We start from the raw sequence: 25,426 nt of genomic DNA, 5'->3' as shown, positions 1-25,426 counted from the left end.
TTGACTTGTCCTGTGGCCTTGTGAATAAAAACGATGAATTCATGTGTTGTACAGTACTATATACTATAAATATTTCTAATTAGATCAGATTTATTGATGCATAAACCAGCATAACAAGGGAGAGCCACTCAGGACTGGATGCTGTGGTGATAACAAGTAAAGTACGTCACATGTTGGAGGACACCTTTACGGCCCTACACAGTAGTGTATTGTCTTGTGTTTTCCAACTGACACATGTCTTTGTGCCCTCAAAGGGTGTCTGGAGTTAATCTACACAATTTGAATAGATGTCAGCAGAACCTCGAGATAGGCAGTAAACAGTCACAATTAGAGGAGCAACTTGAGACAAAAAGAATGATAGCAAACGTTGTCTTCATATTAGGTCTTTAATGTTGTTTTAATAGAAAAAAAATGCCTTGTAACACAGATTATGTTGACACAAAAAAAGGATTTTCTAGCATCTCTGTGAATTCATTTCAGTTTTAGTAACATTTAGTCCACTGGCTTTATTTTGCATTTGTTTTAAATGGTCATGTAAAAAAGGTGCCTGCAAAGCGAGGATATACACAAACAGCTGTAAAGAGAGGCAATCATGGTTTCCTAAAAGCAAGCTCTCTGGAGGTTCTCACACGGCCACACGTGTATCAACAACAAGCTACGACAGAGGGCACAGAGAAAAGCTCACCAATACAGTAAAAGGCTGTGAAATTATAACAGTTACAGTCATGAGAATGACAAATAAGCATCAATAACACAGCAAACATGGAGCAAAGGGATATACTGTACGTAGGTAGGAAAAAAATATTCACCAAAAATGCTTTTAGTGATTGTGGCTCTGGCAGAGTATTCTTGCTGGAATCACACCATGGCAGTGCGAATGAGGTGAAATTGTGTAGATTTTTGCAAAGTCCTGGCTCAGTTTCATATGAATAACATGTAGACTTTAAGCTCCTGCTTGACATATTGTTGGTATAGTTTGCAAACAAACAGTACATGTAGGCAAAACATTGAGGTCAGTAGATTAGAAAAAAATGGCACATTTTCAGAGAACAATAAAAAAAAAGTTCCTACACCAACTAGTTCTTTTATTATTTTTATAAATCATTATTTTCTGTGTTAGTTCCAAAAGAGTCAAATGAGGATAAAGTGACTGATTTGTTCTCTGGGAGCAGTGAATGTCAGCAACGGTTAAATGAAATGTAACTCAACATATTAACTACACAAGTGAGTATGTACAAAAGACCGAAAGCTTAGTTCAGCTTCATTTATTCAGGAAAAGTTTAACAATAACTTTGTCCTTCTTTGTGCAACCAGTTAGCATGAATGCAACCTGACCTTAACGTCTCAAGCGCCAACAGATAAGGACCACATTTTTAGCGCATGCCTTTTAGAAGGCAACAAAAATGTCTAAATTAAATTAACTGTAGTGTTGAGGGTAAAATTTTACACGTGTACATTGGGTTACGGCTGTGGCTGAAGTTAACCATTTAGTTTAAGGTATGTTAAAAACTGAATGAGTCACAGAAATGGACCATGAGCTTTAGACATTAAATAACTTGCTCACATGATTCAGAGCAAGAAACCAGAAGTATCTATCATTCTTCATTTCATTCTGTTTCTTCGCTTTTTTTCCCTCTTACTTTCATTAAACATGACTCATATTGTTCGGTACAGTGGAACCTCCCAAGAACCTCCACAGCCTGTTCTTTGTAGCTGTTCAAAAGCCAGGCCAAAACTATCTTAAAACCTCATTCATCAATCATTTAAGTAACATTCCTATCTGTCATACAAGTAGAATAAGTAAAACATTAAAAAATAGATTATTTGGAACAAAAAAAAAGCCTCACAGCTCTTACTGCTCATCCCTAAATACTGTATAAGTAATACGGTGGTGCCTTGGAATATTGATGACCTGACTTTTGAGGTTTTTAGTTTCAAACCCTAACGAACAAAAATTTGAGGTACGAGTCCTGTGTGGTGTCTCTCCTGTGGGCAGAAAAAGTGGCTTCAAATTGATTATTTCCACCTTCAGTTAGTTTTCTGCCAAACTAAACATAAAACAAAGAGAATTATAAATGCATTCAAAATACCCACAGTCTGATGAGCTTAATCCCAACAAACAATGTAAATGCCATAGATGGGCTAACAGATAGTAGTGTTGCCATGTTCTACCCCTTTAAGACAGTGATTCCCTACATTTGATGAGCTAAGGCACATAATTGAGATGAGGAGGGTAAGGAACAGTCCACCACTTAAAATAGCACAAAAAGTGGATGCTCATTATGTACTAAACCATCATCTAGTGCAAGAGCAATTAATTGAACAACAATAAAATTTGCAACAAAAAAAGGAGCAGTACAATGCCCATTGATTTAAAGCAAAAATGTGTAATTATTTTCTTTATTGTATTTAATTATGGCATTACTTTGGGTTTATTTGAAGCACAATATTATTCAGTAGTAGTTTTACAATTAAAAGCACATCACGAAAATGTTTGTTGGATTTCCTTGCAGCGGCTGCAAGGATTAATGATTTTTCCATTCATATAAATGGAGAAAGATGAGCACTTTCACTTATGAACACAGTCATGTAATTAATTAAACTCTCATCTCAAGGCACCGCTGTATTAAGTGATAATCTTGCAATTTAAAGAAGCATAACAGACATATTTAATATTTAGAGGGAACAGGAAACTGCTTGCACAGTGATACTGACACCTAGTGTTGTTAAACTACTTTATATGCTGGAAATGATATAGCATTGTAAAAATTTCATTGCTCAAATTGTAAAGAGCAGCCTGATAAGGATTGACAGGAGGAAGATTTTGGGTTAAAATCCAAACTGTGCAACTTTTGGCGTGTTCGAATTTGGTGGTTCCACTGGACATGTAGCTTACGTTTCAGTTTTCTCAATGTCAACATCCATCTATCCGATATCCATTATCAGTAAAGTAAAGGGGGAAAAAACTAATCAAGTAACTATGATTATATGTACAATGTCTTTAAGTTTTGTTAGCAGGTGTTGAAGTTGGAATAGGTATGAAGTGAACCTGAGCTGACCGGTCTGAAAAGGTAGTTTTGTTTTCAAATGAGGTTACTGCTGTGAGTCAAGTGTCTCACATGTAGTACTTGTTCCACTATCAAAAATAAAATAAAATAAAGATCTCGGGAAATAACAGATTAAAACATACACTGCATACTGCAACAGAATAAAAATGACATTCACAGCAACAACACTAACAATTAAACGAAAATTGAGATACAGCCTGTGCCTAGACTTTCCCCGCTTCCTGTTCTATTCATTATGCTAGACATCAGTAGACCATCTAACAGTAGTCTTCTACAAATATCTGATTTGTTAATAAGTAAATAATCATGGTCGGTGACTGATTAAGGGGATATACAGTAGAACTTGTTTACTTTGTTTTATTTAGAGGACCAGCTAGCTTGTATGGCTAACTAGAACAAGCTTACACGATATGACTGGTGCATGAAAAACTCATGCATGTCTGTACATTTTAAGTTACCCTTTGAATGGGTTGTCAAATTGAAAGTGAAAATAATATAACACTACTCAGTCGATCTAGCCGCCAGTGTTTTTATGCTTAAACGCATATTTTGGTACGCCAGATGATTTATAACACACACCGGTGATTCTACTGTAAATCTCACTTCAGCATGCAGTCGTTTACTAAAATGTGTTTATTTGTGAATGTTTGACTAATAATATTAAGCTAATTATTCAACATGAATTAAAATGGGATTACGGTGACAACCCGTACATTTTGGTTGTTCTATTCGAGTACAAGTTAGCTTATGTGGCTAGCTAGAACTAGTTTGATTGTTTTGTCACATGATTGATTTAGTTAGAAAATGAATGTAACATCTCAGTCCATCTATGGCCTTAATCAATAATCTCCACACTGATTTGATGTTCAGCATCCGTGTCTCCTTTACCCGTTAGGGATCATAAAAAATGCACATTGTTAGTACAATAATCTACAGATAAAGAGAAAATGTCAAAGAAAAAGTAATCCACTTTATTCCTAAAGGCTCAAGTGTAGAAACAATTATGGGTACGGCTTCCTGTAAGTAGCAGAGAGTCATTTGCTACAGAGTCTTTCGTTTTCCGGAGCGGTTCATTTGAACGTTGTTTTCTTTCCTTTTCTAAGCTACCATATTTATTGTGAATTTAAAATATATCTTGCGCAGACTGGCAATTTGGTGACAGTTGTACTATAACACCCAGAAGAAGTTGAACCTGTGGTGATTGAAATTCTTGCTTGCAAGTCGTGACAACTATTATTCCCACATTGTCCAATTTTGTAACTGTCATAAAAAGTGTACTCGCGCAACCAGTTACCATAAACAAAACGACAGTTGCTGGTCATACCAGAAGTCATGCCCATAATTCATCTAAAGGCTCAAGAGGAAGAAGGTGGATAAAAGCAGGAATGAAAGGATTAGTTAATACGACAAAAGAAGGAAGATTAAATCGTTCCTTCTAGTCAGATGACCCAGTTCAAGTTCATCGTAGAAGAGAATGGTAAAAGGGTAGAAAGAAGAAATTCTCCCTGCAAGGGAAAAGTTCCAAGAGGATGTCAACATGCCTCTTTAAATGTGACGAAAAGTCCACCCCAAAACGTTAAGACGACCCTACCTTAATATAATATAGAGTGTAAAACTACAGGGGGAAAAAACAATTACTCAATGATGAAAAACAGAAGATTATAGGGCACTATTGAGAACTCTCATCTCCAAAAGCTTAAGAGAAAAGTAAACAATCTGAAGCATTTGGAAAGGAAAAGCCAAATTTGAAACATTGCATTGGATTTGAGTGAGCCAGCTTTGTATTAACGATCAGCCATCACTAAATGCAATAAGAACATTTTCCTTGTGCTTGCGTATGAAACGCTTCCTCAGTTGCACTTCTGTCTCAGACAAAGCCATCTGGTAAAGTAGTTAATGCTGCAAGTATAGTTTCAGTTGAGGTGAGGCTGATTGTGGTTTTTCCCTCAAGATACATTAGCAACATAGTACAGTACATTTCTCTGTTGTCTCAGCGGAAAAACTGAGAAGAATATGAAGAGACAGTAAAGGTTGTACTAATCAGCAGTGGTGGATAGAGCAGTCAGTGTAACTATGTTTCCCTGGAGGAATACGAATATAACAGCTTGTTATTAGTACAGAATTTAAAGTCTGTCTTTTTACGTCACGGCTGATGTTGATTGAACAGGGGAAGTTACCTGTCACCCCATCATGCCCACCAAAAAAAGATCCATTACCTTTCTGTGCCATCTATTCAACTTATTGTCATCACGAGTTGAAGCAAATATACCATAGAAAGTATTAATCGTCCATTTTAAAGGTAATGGAATAAATCACACTTAATGAGGGGGAAGTATTCCATAAAATAATGTTTTGCTTTTTTTAAGTGCAAAAGGACAGTGGACCCCCGCGATTTGCTGACCACAATCAGCACGTAATTGACGCCTGTCATAACTGCATTAACCAAAACTCCCAAAATGATATAATGCCAATAAGTGTTTTCCATGAAAAAACAGGGTCTAGTTTCTGAAATAAATAAATAACATTTTTGGAAACATATATACAAAAACATTATTGTGGGGAAATGAGGTCAGTCCTCAAGTGCCAAATTGCAAATATGCGAGGGTTCACTGTAGACTGTTTCCATTCATATCATGAAAAGATTTGGACTTCCAAATCAAAGCAAAAAATTAAATCAGTTTTTGAGGTGAATCCCAATTATAAAAAATCTCATTTCATTCCTCTTGGAGGATATTTTGTTGCCTTCTCAAACTGTGCTTTGCTTTATTTCCTTAACTTGAATAGCGGTGAGCCTGCTTCTCATCCCCACTCCGGCTTCAAATTTGCTCGCACTACGTTTCTCTTAACAATGAACTGCCAAGCACGGTCAAGGAGGAGGCCGAAATCAGTGGTCAGGCAACAGGAAGCGGGCTATCTAAGGATGAGAAATTGTCCTTAGAGAATACAAATGGGAAACTCTTTATACCTGTCGTGCTTAAAAGTATTCAAAGTTACAATTATAAGTCAGATATGCGTCTCAGCGTCAGTGTAGCCAGGCAGCATGTCTCCGTTGGAGCAGCTCTTTGGTGTCGCTTGGGCACTGGGTAACATGCGAGTAGTCGTCTCTTCTGGCGCTGCCGCCATGCTTCCACGCTCCAGTCGCTGGTGGATCAGCGGCACAAAGAACAGCACCACCCCTCCAACAATGGGGGGCACCCCGGCTACAGAGAAAGCTACCGTGTAGTCCCCAAAGTAGTCGTGGAGCAGACCTGTAAAGTAGAGAAAGAATTGAGTGTATGTCTTCAATTAAGGAATTCCTAGTTAATGAACTTCTAAATGTTTTTTTAAACACTGTATCTTCTGTATATAAATTCATTTCTACCAAATTTACTTCTTTTTCTTTTTGGGCCAACATGTAAACAAATCACATTACTCAAATGGCTAAAATATTTGAGGTCCATTCAAACTTCTCACTGCCTAGCATGCACGTTTTACAGCTGTGCTTCAGCTGCTCAACACCTCCTCTGCTTACAGAGAACGTCACATGAATGCATCGAACATACTGCAGCAAATGGAGGTGAACGAGTTCAACACTGCAGCAGGTGATTTATCTAAGCACTAGTTTGTAAATTCAAAATTCAAATTACATTGGAGCTGTTGCTCAAATAGTCCACATGTGTACAGCACATGTGAACAGTGTGACATCTCACGAGGGGCTTTATTGGCACAATTAAATCATTAAGTTTTCCAAAGGCATTTTATGTTACAGCGTGACTTCACAAAGCAATGCCAACACTTTGTAGCATGACTTTAGTGTGAATCAACTGAAATGCTTTCACACCTCTTTAGTATGAACGACATCAGGGGTGTCAAACCCAAAATCAAAACCTGGGACACAAGTCGCTGGCCAATTATTTTATGTTCTTGAAAAATCACAGATCTTTCTATTGAGATTTCTTCACGCAGCTAAATAGATCTGTTCATTCGTTTTTCTCAGCTCTGCCATCTCTCACCTCGTATGCCAGCGCCTTTGATAAATTCAAAAGCAAAATCCTCCAGAAAAGACTTGAACCGGCAGCAATTTAAAACTTTGGCTCTTAAGAAGTGACAGAAGTGTTACAGTACGATCTCTGACTCATATTGACCACACATCACCATCTGCTGTCAGGCCCACAAGTTCATCTCCAGGCAGCCTAACAAGCTTTTACAGCAACATCACATGTTGCTTTTACTTGAGTCAACATAGTGTGCTGTAAAACCAGACTCGTTGTCATCTACTCAACAACCTGGAGCTTCTGCTTTACAGGTCCTTGTATTTGTCGAGGTGTTTAGTTTCATAGTGTCTATTTATGTTATACTGTATTCTTTCACTACAGCCACGTTGGCACCGCACACAAGACACGTGCCTGTCTGAAAAGCTTTTGTTTTCCATCTTTGGTTAAGCCATTTTTGGGAAAGGGAGTTGAACATTTGCCTGAGCAGAATGATTGCGTGGTTGCTACAAGTGCAACAAAAAAGGAGTCTGTGCTTGCTGGTCTAGACTTGACACGCTAATGCATTTGCAAAGAATGCTGGGATTTGTAGTATTAGCGGTGCATGCGCTATATAGCAGCAGCCTTGATCTTTATAAGATCTTGCACGGCCAAATATAACTACCTCCGGGCCAAATCCAGAGTTTGAAATTATAATATATGACAGATACTGGGCAAGGCCTTTTCTAAGATCAACTAAACCAGTGACCTCTGACAGCACAAATATCGTTCCGCAGAACACCAAAGATTTCCGATAAAATGGGAACCTTAGTCAGTTGCAAGTGATCCAGCTTCAGAGTTTGTTTCCATTTTTTAGTTTAATGTTTTTGCTGTTTGTTTTATTTAGTATGGGTGGGTTGGAATTTCACATTTACTAAATGGATGCATTTAAATCGTAAAAAATGTTGTCCTTTAAAGGCCTTGCACTTAATTTTACCAGATGTGATGTAATGTTCACATAAATATGGACTAACTGGAAGAGAACATAAACCACTAGACAAGCATGAAAAGTGAAAAAGTGTACAAACCAAAATAATGTCAACGTTGGGTTATTCAAGACCTTTGATGTTGCAAGAAAAATAATGTCTTTTCCATCCACACATCATATATACTGCTTATCCTGGGCATGAAAAAGTGGGGCGGGAGCCAAGCTCATTTTATTTAGCGCAAGGCTACCCAAGTCCGGTCCTCAAGAGCCCCTATCCAGCCTGTTTTAGACGTCTCCCTCTTCCAACACACCTGATTGAAATGATCAGGAACACCTGATTTAAATGATTTAGAGGGCTGATAAAGATCCTTTCAATCAGGTGTGTTGGAAGAGGGAGACATCTAAAACAGGCTCAGGTATTGGGGCTCTCAAGGAAAGGACATGGACAACCCTGATTTAGAGGAAGACATGGAATACACTCTAGGCAAATCATCAGGGGGAACAATACTCATCAATCAGCACAAATATCTCTGCTACTTCAAGTACCGATGGAATTTACAGATACTTTTGCGTACTGGAATGTTTTAGGGCAGTGACTGTCAAAGAGTTATATGTGTGCTGTTGGTTGCCGGTCATTCAAGTTGGGGGAAACTCATTTTGATGATGTGCATTTTAGGGGAGGCTGAGCTTCCCTTGTACTCTGAGAATCATCACCACTGATGTGTGCCACTGGTGGTACGTAAGGCTCCCTTCCTGTGATACTCAAAATAATCACATAACAATGTCATACTCGCAAGACTACAGTTGTGTTGTTTGTGAGGACTCTAATTCTCTATTTTCTGGGAGGCCTTGTACTTGTTTTCAGTGTATCTTTGTGAGAAAGACTTCTCTTCTCTTTCAGAAAGCGGCCATTGAATTGTATACAGTACGAATTGCAGCCAAGCATAGACAGCCTGTTTAAATGATAAAAAAAAAAAATCCACACGTAAAACTATTTATTCGGTCAAGTTGTTTGATCGTCTCAGATAAATTTTGAAAACCATAGAGAGTAATGTTCAAACTGCATAATGTTACATTGTCCTTCCTTTTAACAATATTTAATATATTTAGATCTAAAACCTCAATTTCATTTTTATGAACATTTAGACCGCCTATATAACTGTATTTTAATGGTCATTGTGGCTCTTGTAGCACTAAACATTTTTGGGGTGGTACTTAGTGTAAAAAGTTGAAGAACCCCTGGTTTAAGGCATGCACAGCTGATGTTTAAAATCAGATTAAGCATGACTGTTTTAAAAAAAGTCACCCTCAAGATACGCTACAGTTGGCTGCAAGCCCATACCTTTCCACGCTATATATAGCTGTACCTACCACCACTTCCCTCCAATCACACACACACTCATGCACACACACACTGCACCCACTTGTCAGTCTCAGCTCAAATCTTTTACTTTGTTCATATTGACAAACTTGTACCTCTCTCTGGATTACACCCTTCAGCATTGCAGTGCTGATAAAACCGGTTAAAAAAATCGAGTCCTTCACCTGCAATCGGTGGGCCTGCAGTCATTGGAAGAGACATGAGGCCGAGCAGATATCCTATGGCCTGTGAGGCCTGCATGGGCCCAACCAGTTCAAATGCAATGGGAGCCATCATGGTGAGGAAGCATCCGTCACACAGTCCAAGGAACACACACACGACTATAAGTTCCTCAAAGAGAGAACACTGCGGGATCATAATGGACATGAGTCCCAGGGCTATGAAGGATGCCACCTATGAAAGAAAGAAGAAACATGTGTTACATTGTTCTTAGATTCGTTTATGACCATTTTATGTGCCGTTATTTGTCTTGATGTAAATTAGTGGATTGGTGCAGACCACTTTAAGATTATGTGTGTTATTCCCATGTAGTTAAAATAAACAATTTTCCATACTGCAAGAAAAAAAAGGTTGATATTTTTATTTTAAGGAGTGAATATTTACCTGTTACCTTTATTCATTTATATTCAGGGTAGGCTTTAAAAAAATGGTTGGCAAAATGAAGGGCCTATTTTTGCAGCTGGCAACTGTGTATAAATCTGTATTTCATGCTGTGCAAAAAAAGTACTTGAAAGAGAGAGAACATTTTCTATTCACTGTGACATCTTGTGCCTCAAGGGCTGCATTTATCTTTGTTTTATATACAGTACAGTGGTTCCATGCAAGTAACTCAAAACACACGTATCTCATATTATATTTCCCCAATGAAATGCCATTAATCCACTCTAGCCCCCACCCCCAAAATATTTTTGCATTACGTGTTTTAATAAGGGGGAAAACATAGCATCTTGAAAACAGAATAACAACAATCAAATGAAAATATATGAACTATTTGTGCACCATGATTTGCCCGCCTCGAAGGAAGTATAGCAGGCATTCAGATAAATGAAGACGAATAGCACTTTTACTGCAACTACAAATGATTCCGCAACGTTTTGTTAAATAAATAATTTTTTGTAGATAAAAAGATATACGACTGAGTATTGCAATATTATCGGTCGACATGTGTTACTCCACCGTTTGTGTTCAAACATCCGCTAAAACATGACTAACGGTGTTAACCGTCAATATGCCATGGTGCTCTACCTTGTTAGCATTAAGCTTGGCAGACTATCCTAATGCAAATCTATGTTTTCTTTTTAAATACACAATGTGGTATGAATCTATTTTTTTGTGTTGTTTAACAATAAACGTCCGGTGAGTAGCATTAAACAACTTGAAGTTTTTTTTTTTTTTTATTGTTTATATTTTGCCCAAGTGCTGGTTATTTCAAAGTGAGATGACTTGTGTTCACTGCCACCTTACAGCACTCTCAATTTTGCACTCGCAAGTCAAAGAAGAAAATTTCGCATTTCGAAACAAGTCACCAGTATCTCCATGCACCACTGCAGTTGTATTTTGTTCTATTCATTTCCTAGGGTTGGTTTTCCGAATTTCCACCAGCAAACAGGAACATGTGGTTTTCGACCTTTAAAGTTTCAATGTTGCATGGGCGCATGCTTGTGTGACTAGCATTCATTTGCCTTTTTGTCTGCTGGCATTATACAAGAGCAACTCAGAATTTCCCTTTGCGGAAGCATGCAGCCTAAAAAAAATAAAAAAAAATCAAGCATGAAGAAAGTTTTGGGTGTGTTTCAATATTGTGCGTTCAAATATTTCTCACCTCATAATATGTGTATAATAAAGTGCAGTGTTTTTGCACTAGGCTACAGACTAGCTGGGATGTCACATTTCCACTTAAATCTCTTGGCCTTTAATTTAAGGTGAGCACATAAAAATGAAATTGAAATATTGAATTGATATTGAAAACATCTCTTGGTAACAATGAGAAAGGCACATTTTGAGGACAGGGACAAAGTGTTGTAATTTGAAAATACAAGTACTCAAGAGACACATTGCAGTTCACCTCAAACCCATTCTATTCTACTGTGCACTCTCCTTTCTACTCTCTTAGTTGTGAATCACCCCTAACAATATCCAGCAGTTTTTCATTATGGAACTCTTGTGTGCATGCAAATTAGGATTTATCTGCAGCCAAACTATTGAAACCTACACTGAATGAACTTTGATTCAGTGTCTACACCAGTTAAATAAGCACTTACAAATTAAGTTAATAGTTAATTTGAAGTTACCCATTTAATGTGGAGGTCGTTGTCCTGTCTTTTAGAAACTCGGCACGCTGTGTTCGAATGATGTACCCAATAAAAAGGGTATGTATATATATATATATATAGAAAAGAAAAAAATTAAATGAAGACAAAACTAATATGCATGGCTGCAAATGACAATGATGTCATCCAAATGCTTAAGACAGGAGTACATTTATGTGGAATGTGTAAGCGCCCCAAAAAGATGACATGTGTACTTCTCCTAGAGCACTACCGCCACCTTCAGCTTTCTCAGTTTCCCCACGTAAGGCTATTATATATCATTTCACTGTACGGCAAAATATATATTTGCAATTTCAGAAGCGGTACGGATTGTGTTTTTCTGCCACGAAAAAGTAAATAAACATCCCACCAGATTAGATGCCATAACTGATCAAGCTGTGATGGTTTAAATTTCAACTAAAAGTTCAAGGTTCCAGACAGGCCAGAAGACACAAGCTTCAAACTCCTCACTGTCATTCATTTCCTGACCTGCATGTAGATCTTCCTCAGACCAGGAATGAGGTCCCCAACTTTGCCAAAAGTGAGACGACCCACTCCGGATGACGCTCCAATACATACAAGGAGTACCCATTCCTTCTCGGTCCCCTTGAACTGCTCCTCGACAAAGTTCATCTGTCACACAAACCAAAGGCAGAAGAAGTCATGTTGGTGCTGCAACAGACAAACATAACAACCTTCTGGAAAACATCCACACAAAGTTTGGGCCATACTTATAAAAATGTGGATTGTTCACTCAGTCAAATGTCCTGCCATGTTAACTTTGGGAACAGCACAGCAGTCGTATACGGTATGTGAATATTTAAAAGGGTGAGAAGCCAGCCACTCCCCTGAACCCTTAAATCCGATTCAAAACACAAAACCACCCTCTGATGTCTTTCCTGAACATGCTGAACTATTTGCTCGGCTTTGAATGGTTTGTTATGCATGAATGGCCATAGGATAGGCATGTTTGAGGACACAGAGGGCCCATACAGGAGAGGCTTCCTGAAGTGGTCAAGTCATTACAAAGGCCGGGGCAGTGTTTACATCTGGGCCGGGGCCTGAAACAACAGTTCTGGCAGAGGGAGGCCGGAGCTGGAACATCGCACATCTGGATAAAGCGGTGTTAACTTCACAGCTGCGCGCTGCAGCTTTTCACTGCATCCTCAATATTTAATTCTGTTTTGTCCATTGACTCAGAAATGGAATTGAAAGTGTGCTGTATTTGGATATTGAATTACTACACTTTGCTTGTGACTTTAACAGATGATAAGAAGCTACAAAAACACTTCTCGCAAACTTACTGCTCCTGACAGGAACTTCTTTGATCCTCACCACTTGTGTGCCCAGCACACAATCTGGTCCGGAGGCCAAAAGAAAATTAAGATTTTCCATACAGTACACCTTGAGATAAATGCTCCCATTCACCAAATTTCCCAAGTGAGTTGAGAGACTAAATATTTAAACACGTGATTTACTAAAGTCCCACATATAAACACCATACTGTGTATATCGGATAGAGATGTCAAAATTGCTTGATTCTCAGTCACATTCCACCTTGATAAAGAACAATATGGCGATGTTTAACTTCAACACGGAAATATTTTTATAATAATATAATTTAAAATTTATAAAAATTGCATGCAATGGAACAAGAGCATGATGTTCTTACCAGATGGACATAAGGCACAAAGTAGCCCAATACAGCTGTAGCGACTCCAAATGCCCACACACGGTAAGTGAGGATGCGAAACACTCGCAGGTTGAAGTATTTTCTGACCCTATCCATTGCCTGATGCCACAAGTTCCCACTCTGAGCAGTCGCCCCTGGCTGGGTTTTAGACTCAGCAGGGCCTGTTGGTCCCATGCAAGGTCCGGCAGGTAGCAATTGTTTGAACGTTAACGCCAGCAAGGCTTGCACAAGCATGAAGAGGCTGAGGATCTGGAAGGTTCTGCTGAGTCCAAGCGGCTCCACTACTTTGTTCAGCAAAACCGGGAGACCCATGGAGAAGAGGCTAGCACCTGCCGTCACCACGCCATTGGCAAAGCCCAGGCGCTGGCGAAAGTAGTGGCCAAGGATAACCAAAGAGGGTTGGAATGCGAAAGAGGATCCACAGCCAAACAATATGCCATATGTGAAATAGCGGAGGCTCAAGGAACTAGAATGGAACAAACAAACAAAGACAAATTAATTGAATGGCATGACAGAGCAATTAAATCAATTTTCCAATTGTTTTCATGGGAATATATTTTTACTTTCATGTTACATGAGGGTGCAATATGGACATACAATTATTGGCTTGAGCTAAACGCTCGACTTAGTACATGAACGTTTGAAAATTACAAACTGTCAGGCATTCAATATCGGTTTTCGGCCTTGCCGCTTACATGCAGCGATTTCTTCCGATTCTCTGTATCCTTTCTTGATATTAAGGCCTGTAGAATATGAAACTCACAAATTCGTCGCAATTGCACATTGGCTCTCAAATGTTGCTTTTAAACTGTTGGACCATTTGCTCATGCATTGCTCACAAAGAACCTCGCCCTATCTTTGCTTGTGAACAACTGAGACTTTCAAGGATGCTGCTTGCTTTTATACCAAACTCTTACACTCATCTGTTTCCTATGAACCTCTTCACCTGTGGAATGTACCAAACAAGTTTTTGGGGAGTGTTCTTCAACTTTCAAGTCTTTTGTTGCCCCTGCTCCAGTTTTTTGGAATGTGTTGCAGAGATCAAATTAGCAAACAAAAAAAGAAAAAAACTAACATTCATCAATTTGAAAACTACATATCATCGTCTCACTGTGAAAAACACTTGCGTTCAATTTTGTCTCCTTTCTTTTTAATTTTCAAGATAATGGGCTGTCTGTAAAGCAAACACAACATTGACATAAAAATAAAAACATTGAAAAAAAATGGACAGTGAAAATATAACATCTTTGTAGTGTATTAAATTGAACATGGGTTGAAATTTTGCAACTCAATGTATTGGTATTGTGTTTTTGTTTACATTTTAGGCAATGTCCCAAATTCATTGGAATTTGGGTTTGTATGAGCACACACACACACACACCCACACACCCGCCTATGCACACACACACCCACACACACACGCAACATTTTACCTCTGAATTTAACCCATGGTAGCTTTTTAAAATTATAATGCTAACGAATCACTATTGAAAAGGTTTTGAGTCGACAGTGTGTGCTTGTTTTGCATTGCACTGAGTATAATCTAGTCTGCTTGTTAGCTGGAGGCATTTTGCGTGGAACCTATAAATGCCTGCGCCATGCATCATCATGCAATAAAAACTAACAGATTGCAAAAATGATTTTAAAAATTTGTCAAGCAATCCATGCCAGCAGTCAATATGTGTCAATTTGAAGGATAGGAAAGGATCCCTTAGACAGGCACAATACATGCCTCAATGTTTTAGAACAGCTGATTTCAAAGTTATTGAAAGCAACCCCTCAAGAAACATAAATTGACTGATTCACAAGAGGTTCATTCACACATTGGTAAACAGCTAAACATATGACCTTTTTGCTAATTCCATTAGATATCTGTTCATTATCGTCCAACACTGAATAATTCTTATTTGATTAGTCCGGTAGAGGATGCATTATGATAAATGTGAGCCAAAAATGTCATTTGCATAAATTACTGATCATCCACAGTAATTTAATGAATGAGGAGCAATTACAGCTTACTTGGCAAAAGATGTACTGAGCAATCCAATGAACGCCAGGAGCGCCCCACTGACGGCAGTTTTCCGACAGCCAAAGTGGTCCGTGAACATGCTGACCACCGGTGAACAGAAGAAAATCATTCCCATGGCGAGCGCCCCGACCCAAGCTACAGAGATAACAGAGACATAATGTCAGATTGCATTAGATCAAAGGCAATGTGTTGTAGACATAACCTGAAGCAAATTAAGACAAACAATTGCAATCAATCAAAACATGTGTGGTAGGAGATACATGGATATTCCTTCTTCAGTGGAAATAACCGAGCAAGAAAATAAAGAGAGTACTTATGGCATGATATGCTTTGGGAATTTTACACTACCAATGTTTCGAATAGTATATGTGTTCTTTTTCTGTTATCTATATTAGTCGGACGTGTGTAGGTCTAACTTTACCATTAGAGAAGCGAAAGTATCATGTTGTTGCCGTGCAATATAAATTTGAGATGGGTGTGAGATCTAATGAGTTATCTTCTTCCCATTCCTTTTTTTGAGCAGCACATGCAGAGCGTGTTTTGTTGTTACAGATGTACCTGGTAATGCATTTTTCTGCCACGAACAACTTCACTTTGTTTATTATAAATGTATTGTATTGCGCAGTTATTTGACTTCTTGGATAAATCAGATGTTTCTTCTGGCCAGCTCAAAAACAAATCACATCAATCGATCAAAGTGGAGAATGTCTAATCTAATTGAGGAGCTACAGAGTAAATTTCACGGAGCACACTTTAATCGAGTAAAACGGTGCTTTTATTTGGTCCCAGTCTAATTAGAGTTAAATTTACACTTGCAAGAGAGTAAAATGAGCGAGTAAACAAAAGTATGGCTACAGATCAATAGATAGTAGACTCATAACTACTTGGAACTTTATTATGAGCCCAGAAATGAACACAAGCAGCAAAAATGCCTCTCCTTGAGGCTAAAGCTAACCACTCCCCAATGTCACAATGCAGAGCTAATTTTGCTACGTCAACCACGTTGCTCCAGAGACAAGTTGAACCACCTGAAATAAATACGGTTTTAAATAATATTTGTCGGGAAGCCACATGAGAAACTGGTGCAGAAATTGAGGGCAAAGCATGAAAGTCCAGTCTTAGGAAGCAAGAACAATATAGTTCATTTTTTCTACTGCCACAAAAAAAGGTAGTATGACGCAGACAACAGGTGCATATGAGGCACACACGAAGGACGGAACAGCCACAAAAAGCAACAGAGAGAAGATATTGCTGTGTCGATAAAATGTTCATTTCTCCGGCCAGTCACTCCTATGAGCATATTAGTCAATCACTAGTTCAGAATACAAATTGTTGTTATATAAAACATGCTCAAGGAAAAAAACATCAAGATAAATCAGAGGAAAGTCAGGCTGTGGTACAATGTCCATGAAGTGACAAAAACAGCGGTCCAAACAGATCACACAGAGACAGCGTTCAAATGCAAACAAACAACTGACTGGCCGTAGTTACCTGGGGAGCAAAGGTAGAGTAGCTCTGACGTCAACTTAAAGCTGGAAGCTTGGCTATTGCCAGTACAGTGCTCCTTCACCTCTTCCCCAGCACAGACACCAAATGGACTAATGAATTCACACACATTGTGCAGGTCACATGCATGGTCTCAAATATGCTGTGCCATTACAGTATATACACCCAAGGGTAGTCCCTATCCAAAAACAAGTTGTTGTTTTTTTTTCCATCTACATATTTGAGGCATAAATTTCCCTTCTCAGTGGTTGTAATGCAACAAGCAAATAGTTATTAAATGAGTTCTTGATACCCTGAGGTGACTGGGTTCAAGCACAGAAACAGCACCGTTAGCCTGCAGGCTGCAGGTGCTTGTACAAAGAACACTTTGAATGACTTAACTTCTGTACTGGATGTACAATGTGTTACTCAAAGAAAAAATATGAGAGCAGTTTGGACTTTTTGACAGAAGCTGCCAAGCTGGTCTTGTTTCGCTTCTAAAAAAGGAGAATACTTCATCCCACGAAGAGGGAATATACAGCAGCAAAAGATAATACACAAAAATAAGAATGGAAAAAGAATTATCACAATAAACTAGGTGAAAGAAAACGGTTTTATTTACAAACAGCATCAAGTTGAAAAATCCACTAATTATATTTGAAAGTCTTTCTTTTTTGTTTTTGGTGCATCATGTGTGCAATTGAAGTCTTTTTACTGTCTTACACAGACAACTAGTTTAAAAGTCTGGTCGTGCAGGCAAGGGAAAGGGCTCTCATTGATTCATGTCAACTTGGCTAACACTCTTCTGTCCGCCACCTCCTCGAATGGAATCCAAGCCAAGGACAGACCTATCTTTTTTAAACACTATGTTAAGTCTCATCCAAGCTCTGTACGTGATTCCTCCTCCCCAACACACAATGGCATAAAAAATGCCACTATTAGAGTCTTCCTGAGAAATTGGAAAAAATTAATGTCCAGTCTGAGATGAGCCTGACTCTAAGATTACATTGTCACAACAATTATTAGTTCTGAGATTCTAAACCTTACTTAAATAAATAAAGATTCATTGGTTCAGTATAAAAAAAACATCTATTCCAGAACTGTAACTTTACAAATTATATAGGCCCTTTCTCCCATCTGCACTTTCCACTGGAACCACATTCACCCCAAGACTGCCAACCTTATCCAAGTTCCAATTCCATAAGACTCAAATGTAAAGCTCCAAAGCATGTCATACAGAGCCCACTTTTCACTCTTTTCATTCCAATTTGTCCCTGAATAGGCTGAATTGAATGTACCCATTATAGACCATACCACAAAGACTCCGTAACTGAAAGAGAGAAGGAATTTCACGGGAGCACCAGAGCACTGAAGAAAAAAAAAATGCTTCAGAGAAAGAAGAACAATTCAGAGAGAGTATTGTATACTATACAATTAAATTCTCAACTGTATGATAATTCAAAATGGTTCTCACAAGAATTAAGTTCGATACACAAAATTATTATTGAACAGATTTATTTATTTATTGACGTATTTTTTTTATTTTTTGCGTCACTGCTTCCCAAAGTTTTTGGGAGCAAGGCGCTAACATTTCTATTCTTTGTTTGTTTAAATGACTCTTATTCATGTTTGGAGGCCGCTGCGCGCTGCCTACAACACACTCAATGCCGCGGTTGTGGTATTCATTCTTTTTTTTCTATCGAACTTTGAATCAAAGGCATTTTCTATTGATATTGATCATGTGACTATCGCAATTCATAATGACATTGAATTATCGTAACAGCCCTAGTACAGACTATTCATACAAGCGTAAAAAACTAACCACTCTTAGGGTTAAGATGCGAAAAGAATGGGGGGGTGAAGAAAAAAAAATGCAAAGGTAATTTGCATGAGCCTCACACATTTTTATATTTTCATTGCCATTTATTTGATTAAGCACCTTATTGTTTTGTAACCGCACTGGCATATTTTGCCAACACTTGATAAAATTCAAAAGTGTATAACTTAAGGGACATTCCACTTCAGGATGGTCAACTGCAAAAGAAAAGTTAAAAATAAAAGAGTGAAGTACTACTCGCTTCTCATGAAAAACAGGCTGAGCTATCAGCGAGTGATGGGTTCTGCGTCTATTTCCCTGCCGTATTGGTGATGTCATGAAACCAGGACAAACACACCCCCACAGTAATATTCTTGATATTATATTTCTACACTAGTGCTGACACAATGTCAGAGTGCATACAGTAGTTGGAACCGGTTCTACATGTAGTCAAAAATAATTTATTACCGTCCTAATACAGGCTGGATATTCTCGAAACACAGCCATGAATTAAGGATTTTAAAAAGATATGTCAACAGAAGTCATACTATGACCAAGTCAGTTAAAAATGCAATCATGATGTATTTCAGATGTGATTAAATTGACTCTGACAAATATTGAAACACAAACCGTACACCTCAAATAAGTTGTGCGTTTCAAATAGCGTGAGGCAGGGGATCATACGGATATTGATGCAAGGAATGTAGTTAGAGGTCGAGGTTAGAGGCCTCACTGAAATTTGATGCCAACGCCAAAATTCTGAATTAGCCCTGAAGCAAGCAGAAACTCAAATGCAGAAACAAAGAAAGTGCCCTAGATTAGTTCCAAACAAAGATCGAACCCGAAAGGGCGAAATGAAATGGGTATGTAATGTATATAACACTGCATATGCGCTATACTGCATGTAAAATAATACTTTATTTTTTGAGTACTGCATATATAGAAATGTAGCTATGGTCGAAGATTCTCACATCTTAAGTTGCAATTCACTACAAATACAATAAAGGTTTAATTTCATGTAACAAGCTTGTAAGGTAATGTGATGTTCTTTGAAGAGACAATCGAAATGATGGGAACAATGATGGCTTAATCCTTGACAATTATCTTGATTTACAAAGACATTTACAAAGACAAATAGATCACTGACTGTTCGCATGTTTTAGTGTTAGAATTTATACAAGACAGAACCCAAAATCTTTCACGTTAATTAATCTTCCATTCACGCAACAACTTCGATACTGACTTAGTCATGACAATAGTTACGCACTTATTGGTACAGTTAGAGGCTGAGGTACAGGACAAAAGACTTGTTTGAGAAGCACATTCCTGAGAAACCACATGAACTGGCTTTAGTAGGTCCTGGGTAGAGCAGCTGACATTATTTAGCTAAACAATAGCAACTTCATAAATGGAAATAATATCCATCCGTCCATCCATTGTCAACACCGCATATCCTGTTCACAATTGTGGGGGGCTAGAATCTATCCCAGCTGGGAATAAGTAGTCAGTAATCAGTCACAGGGCACATAAATAGATGAACAACTATACACATTGAATCCACGCAGCATTCACACAAGTCAGGCACATATTTTATACACAATCAACTATTCACATTTGGACAATTTAGAGTGTTTAATTAACCTAAAATGCATGTTTTGGGGAAAGTGGGAGGGAGCCAGAGTGGCCGAAGAAAACTCACATCAAAGATGTTCCCTTCTCACGCCTCTCCAGTGAGTACAAAAGCATCGTGTTTTTGTTCTTCCCTTCAATGTGGTGATTGGAAGAGCAGAGTACAGCTGAGTACACACCTTCACATTGCAGGGCTTTTGTAGGAGTTGGCATGAAACCTCTTGCATGCCATTGTGTCATTACTGAGAAATACCAGACCACCAACAAGTAATGAACAGCCCACCCGTTAGTTGTTGAAAACGGAATAGCGGTTCTGAAAACAAAACAATTTAACATTGGAAGCTTGTAAGTCCAGCAACTGGACTTGTACCATTTGGATATGAACCAAAATTATCAGTGCGAGATACATCTAAAGCAAAACACAAAATCAAATGTCAGCAAATATTATAAGACCTCTGTTCAGATCAACAAAGGACAACTTTTCATGTCTTTTTTTTTTTTTTGTAACACATCCCACAAAGTGTCAGCATATTGTATGTGACCTCTGCCAGTAAATGATTACCTCTATTGGGGTTCGGTAATGTAGTGACCAAATGAAGGGCTAGCCTTATTAACGTGTGACTCAGACTCACTCACTATCCCAATCACTATCAAAGCACAGCAGTTATGCACTGAAGAAGGCGCTGAAAGCGGACACATTGGATCTTTAACAGAGGAAAATGTTGCTTTCTTTTTTTTTTCTGGGTTTTTTTGTAGCACAGGCACTCTTGTTTTAGTTATACTAGGGTTGTTTTGTTCTTGCTAAGGTCGGATTGAAATTAATCCTTTCACATTGGACACTGGCCAAGCAAGAATTATATAAGGCGACTTCTGGAAATGGGAGACAAAATTAAGCTTTCCGTTTTTTCCTGTCCAGATTATGAGGAATCTCTCTGGTTTAATAGAAAGGAACAAGAGGTTTTGCTTTGACAGAGCCAACTGATAAATTCACGCCTCTCGGGCCTTAAGGAGTGACATCTAGCTGCTAACACATGACCCGCCCCCCAGCATAGATTTTCTCCACTTGTAACTGTTTTCGCATTGATGGCGGAGGGCCAACATTGTTCTGGGGTTCATCCTAAGAATCGGAATCTCGACCCACATTTTGACCTTAACGTTTACTTGTGACTATGGATCCAGTCTGGGACAAATTCAAAGAGCAGGCCCTGAAAAGACTTGAATGGTGAACTGATTTAGGAATAGACAAATTCCTTAAAAGCATCGGGGGGGCGTGAGACCCTGAGAAACTTGGGTCAACATTGTCAATAGCCTGTTATGTAAACCAGAGGCGTGCAGGTAAACAGAGGGGGGAACAATGGTGCGATTCCGGTGGAGGCGAGCTTTATGAAGAACTTTACTCAACTAAAGTAAATTCCTGGAAATCTAATTATCACAAGCTTTTAGAGCATATTTCCTGTACAAAGCAGTCACATCCTGCCAAACCTTTCCCGCCTAGCACATTATGGCGAGAAATAAATTATAATAACAATATTAAATCATGATGAACTCATTTGCCCAATAATTATTATACACTAACATTTCCCCCCCTTTGGACATTGTTAGAAGTGTGTCAGAAATGTACCAGGAATGTTGTCACTAAAGATGTATTTCAAACACAAACTACAAATTTCCTCTTTCAGAGTACGGAGTATGTAACTGTGACTTCAGTTCTCAGCAGCCATTGAACTTTTTTTCTCCACAAGCTTTTATCTCCATATTCCATGTATCTGGTCATTCAGCAATGAGAAGATAGTGTTAGTGTGCTGATGAGACCAGAATTGCTAGGAAGAGCAAAGGATCTTCAAGTACTATTCAGTGACCAAACTCTAAGGATTGGCAATTACAGAAAAAATAAAATAAAAATCAAGACTATTTGGATGTGTACTGAAATCTTGATTAATAAACAGAATTATTTGTTGAGTTCAAACGCATTTATTCAACTACCAAGATTCAACTTAACATATAACTCGAAAGAACAACCAGACAACTGCTTGGCACATTAATGCTTTTCTTGGATTCAATGTTTTTATAATAATAATAATAATAATTTGCCCTTTATTAGTCCCACAATGGGGAAATTCGAGATTCGAACCCAGGCCTCCTGGGGAGACTGGGTCCAGAACGCGGCGCCTTAGACCACTCGGCCATCCTGGCAGCCATGGTGAGAAGTTAAAATATAAATGACAATTTCATTTTTTAGGAATTGGCCGGCCCTCTGTGAGTTCTTGCCACAGGGCCAGACGATCTACCAGCACCTCTACAAAGGGGTCCTGCTGCATTTGCTTCATTCAGTGCATGAGAAGAGAATGGTGGTGGTACAACACATCAATTCACAATATGTTCTGCATCAAACAGTTTTTGGCCAGCAAGTGGAACAACTTCACTGACTACTGCCATCTGGCCCTGTGTGATTTTTCCCCTCCCGTCTTCCTAAGTTCAAATTGGACAACAAGGGGACCCATTTTGAAGAGGCTTACGACATCAAGATGGCGCAATGACAGAACTGTGGAAGATCCCTAAAGAATCCTTAAGGGAGTGCATGAATGGCAGAGATTGAGCGGTTGAGACTCCACTGGGATTACTTGGAAGGTGAAAACTTGAGTTTGGATATGAAATATATTGTTGGTGGGTGACTTGGCTCAGCTGTAGTGTAGTGGGCTCCCAAGTCAGAGGTTGTGAGTTCAATCGCTGGCCTTTGTCACCATGCAGAAGTGGCCTTGAGTAAGATAGTGAAACCCCAGTTGCTCCTGATGCTGCTTCATCAGCAGGTGAATAAAGAGTCAGTATGAAGCACTTTGACGACTTATAGGTGGAAAAGCTCTGCACACGTGAAAGCCGAAAGCCCCATTTGTGACGTTAGTCCTGGAACCTTTATGACACATCTAATATTGGGTCATTACTTGTATTTGCTGTTGGCTTTCAGTAGAAAGAACTGTTCTTTGGAATCCTAAATTAGATTTACAGAACCTAGGTAATAATTTAAATGGATATAGCAAATGTTAGTCAAATACACAATTTAACAATTGTTGAATATTTTTTCAACCTACTCCAATACCAACGCAAGATGCTCATGTGGTATTTCCCACGATGAAATGATCCACAAACATGCCTATCAGGTTTTGGGGACATACGTCATTTAACAGGCCTGTGTGTGTATGTTTATTAGCAGACGCACTTAAAGCGCAGGGCGACCCACATCGCCTGGTGATTTAATGTACACCGCGTAAATGTATGTGTCCTACTTACCCACTTTGAACTGAGACGTCTTGTCCTCGGGGTCTGCGTGCTCCCTCACCAGCATCATGTGCAGGATGCCAAAAGAGTTCTGAATCCCGAAGATGGACCCATTGCACCAGGTGGCTGCCAGGACTACCAGCCAGCCAAAACCTCCTTCAGGCGGCGCGAATCTTGCGCCATGCCTCTCCGCGGTGTCCGTTTCGAGAGCCGGGGCTGAAATCGGCTTGAATCCAGCCTCGATCAGTTGCACGGTGCTTTCCTCCTGGGGGAGTTTACGATCACCCTCCGTTGAACGCTCATTCGTCTTCCAGCCCGACTCTGGAGCAGCATCGCCCTGCTCGTCCGGTGGAGCCGCGACTGACTGCTCCGCCCCGGACACCCCGCTAGACGGCTGAGCCTCGTTGTCTACCCCGTTCGTCCCCATGCTGTCTGATCTAGCGTTGAGGTGACTGCGGGCTCTTGGCGCACACACATGAGATATAGGTCACTGACATAAGCATGGATTTGAATAGCTGATTTGATTGGTTCTCTTTCAAAACATAGTGGCCGACAAGGACCCGACTCGCTGCTCGCGATTTCGGCGTCAATATATAAAGAGAATAAGTGCATCCAGGAATTAAAAGTCCCCGCTGTCGTGTTCTCGGATTGACAAAATAAAAAGTCTTAACTGGAAGAGAGCGTGTTCACTTTTTGCTTGATCGCTCACCAAAGAACCTGCCAGACCACCAACCTGCAAGCACCTCGTCTCGGCCTCGGCACCACTTCGTCCCCCACAACAAAGCAACGAAGGCTGACTTGAGTTAAACTGTTCCAATAAAAAGGGACGAATTCGTGTGTATATATTTCACAGGCTGACTCGTCCTGTCCACACGCCGACCAAGACACTGCTGCCGGTTGGGCCGTCATTCAACAACTAACTTACGCCCTCCTTTCTTGGCTGAAGTGGTAGACAGAACGATATAAGCGTCGAAAATATCGATACTGCAGTTAGATGCATATGAGTGATATCAGTGTCCTGAGTTGGATAATTCCGTTTCTGTTTCACTGCTGTATGGAATCCATTGCCTTGTTTTACCAAAGCTCAATGTGTTTGTGTGTTGCTAGTCACTATAGTCTCAGCTGCCTCCAACTTAACTAACTAAAAAGTGCTCACATATTGTGTTGAAAAAAAAAACAACTTACAAACATGTGGAGTGCACAGATTTACTGCGAGACCTTTCAGTCGCCTCATAATTCAAACATTTCAAGGAAATTACTGGCTGAAGCTGTACAAATCAAGCTGAAATATCAATAGGAACAAATTGCTGTTTCCCCCATTCGTTTTATTGCAAAGCAATACAAGTGCATAAGGAAATTCTTCACATTCATAATGACCATGGGTTATTATCTCATTCCATTACAACTAACAATAGTCTAGGAAACTTCACCTGAGCTGTCCATTATACATATATTTATTTCACAATCACGCTGTTTCAGGGGTGTGCTGAAGGTGGTGCCACAGGGCAGTGGCCCCCGACATACACATGTGGAAGGTCATCCACAGCGTCTACACCCCACCTACATGCAATTGCACACTCACACACATGCGCACACACGCACACACACACACGAGCACACACACACACACGCACACACGAACACGCATAGACGCATGCAACACAAAACCCGACCTGACAACTAAATCATTTTGGGACATGTCTGTCGACAATCGTAGAAAAGGCGCATGTTCATGTGACAACTTTGCCAAACTTCCATCCATTTGTTGGATACAAATACATTTGTGCATTCACTGTGAAACACAT

At 39.3% G+C, this 25,426-nt stretch overlaps 1 protein-coding gene across 2 annotated transcripts; it reads right to left on the bottom strand.

Moving 5' to 3' along the window:
- Positions 1 to 367: 367 nt before the first annotated feature.
- Positions 368 to 24,522, bottom strand: slc16a2 (solute carrier family 16 member 2). Of its 2 annotated transcripts, XM_088294213.1 has the most exons (7): positions 23,634 to 24,522; positions 15,409 to 15,553; positions 13,369 to 13,855; positions 12,186 to 12,329; positions 9,552 to 9,780; positions 6,063 to 6,316; positions 368 to 5,982 (listed from the first exon to the last, which is right to left on the bottom strand). In XM_088294213.1, the coding sequence occupies exons 1-6, from the start codon at positions 24,046 to 24,048 to the stop codon at positions 6,072 to 6,074; spliced, it is 1,665 nt and encodes a 554-aa protein (XP_088150339.1). In that variant the 5' UTR covers positions 24,049 to 24,522; the 3' UTR covers positions 368 to 5,982; positions 6,063 to 6,071. The 2 variants fall into 2 exon arrangements, with proteins under 2 accessions (XP_088150339.1, XP_088150338.1); XM_088294212.1 differs by having other exon boundaries at positions 368 to 6,316.
- Between the last annotated feature and the right edge of the window lie 904 nt (positions 24,523 to 25,426).

The sequence above is a fragment of the Idiotropiscis lumnitzeri genome, chromosome 4 (assembly GCF_059441095.1).
Source record: "Idiotropiscis lumnitzeri isolate Australia: NSW breed Sydney's pygmy pipehorse chromosome 4, RoL_Ilum_1.0, whole genome shotgun sequence".
In the NCBI taxonomy this organism is placed as follows: domain Eukaryota; kingdom Metazoa; phylum Chordata; class Actinopteri; order Syngnathiformes; family Syngnathidae; genus Idiotropiscis; species Idiotropiscis lumnitzeri.
This window is presented reverse-complemented; position numbering and strand designations above follow the sequence as displayed.

What these genes read in the sequence shown, in the direction of transcription:
- slc16a2 (XM_088294212.1), bottom strand. Translation starts at nt 24,048, where the DNA reads ATGGGGACGAACGGGGTAGACAACGAGGCTCAGCCGTCTAGCGGGGTG. An exon ending in TTGTGCCTTATGTCCATCTG is followed by an intron (nt 12,330 to 13,368) that starts GTAAGAACATCA and finishes TTTGTGTGACAG; the next exon opens with ATGAACTTTGTCGAGGAGCA. An exon ending in TGAGGAAGATCTACATGCAG is followed by an intron (nt 9,781 to 12,185) that starts GTCAGGAAATGA and finishes TTTCTTTCATAG; the next exon opens with GTGGCATCCTTCATAGCCCT.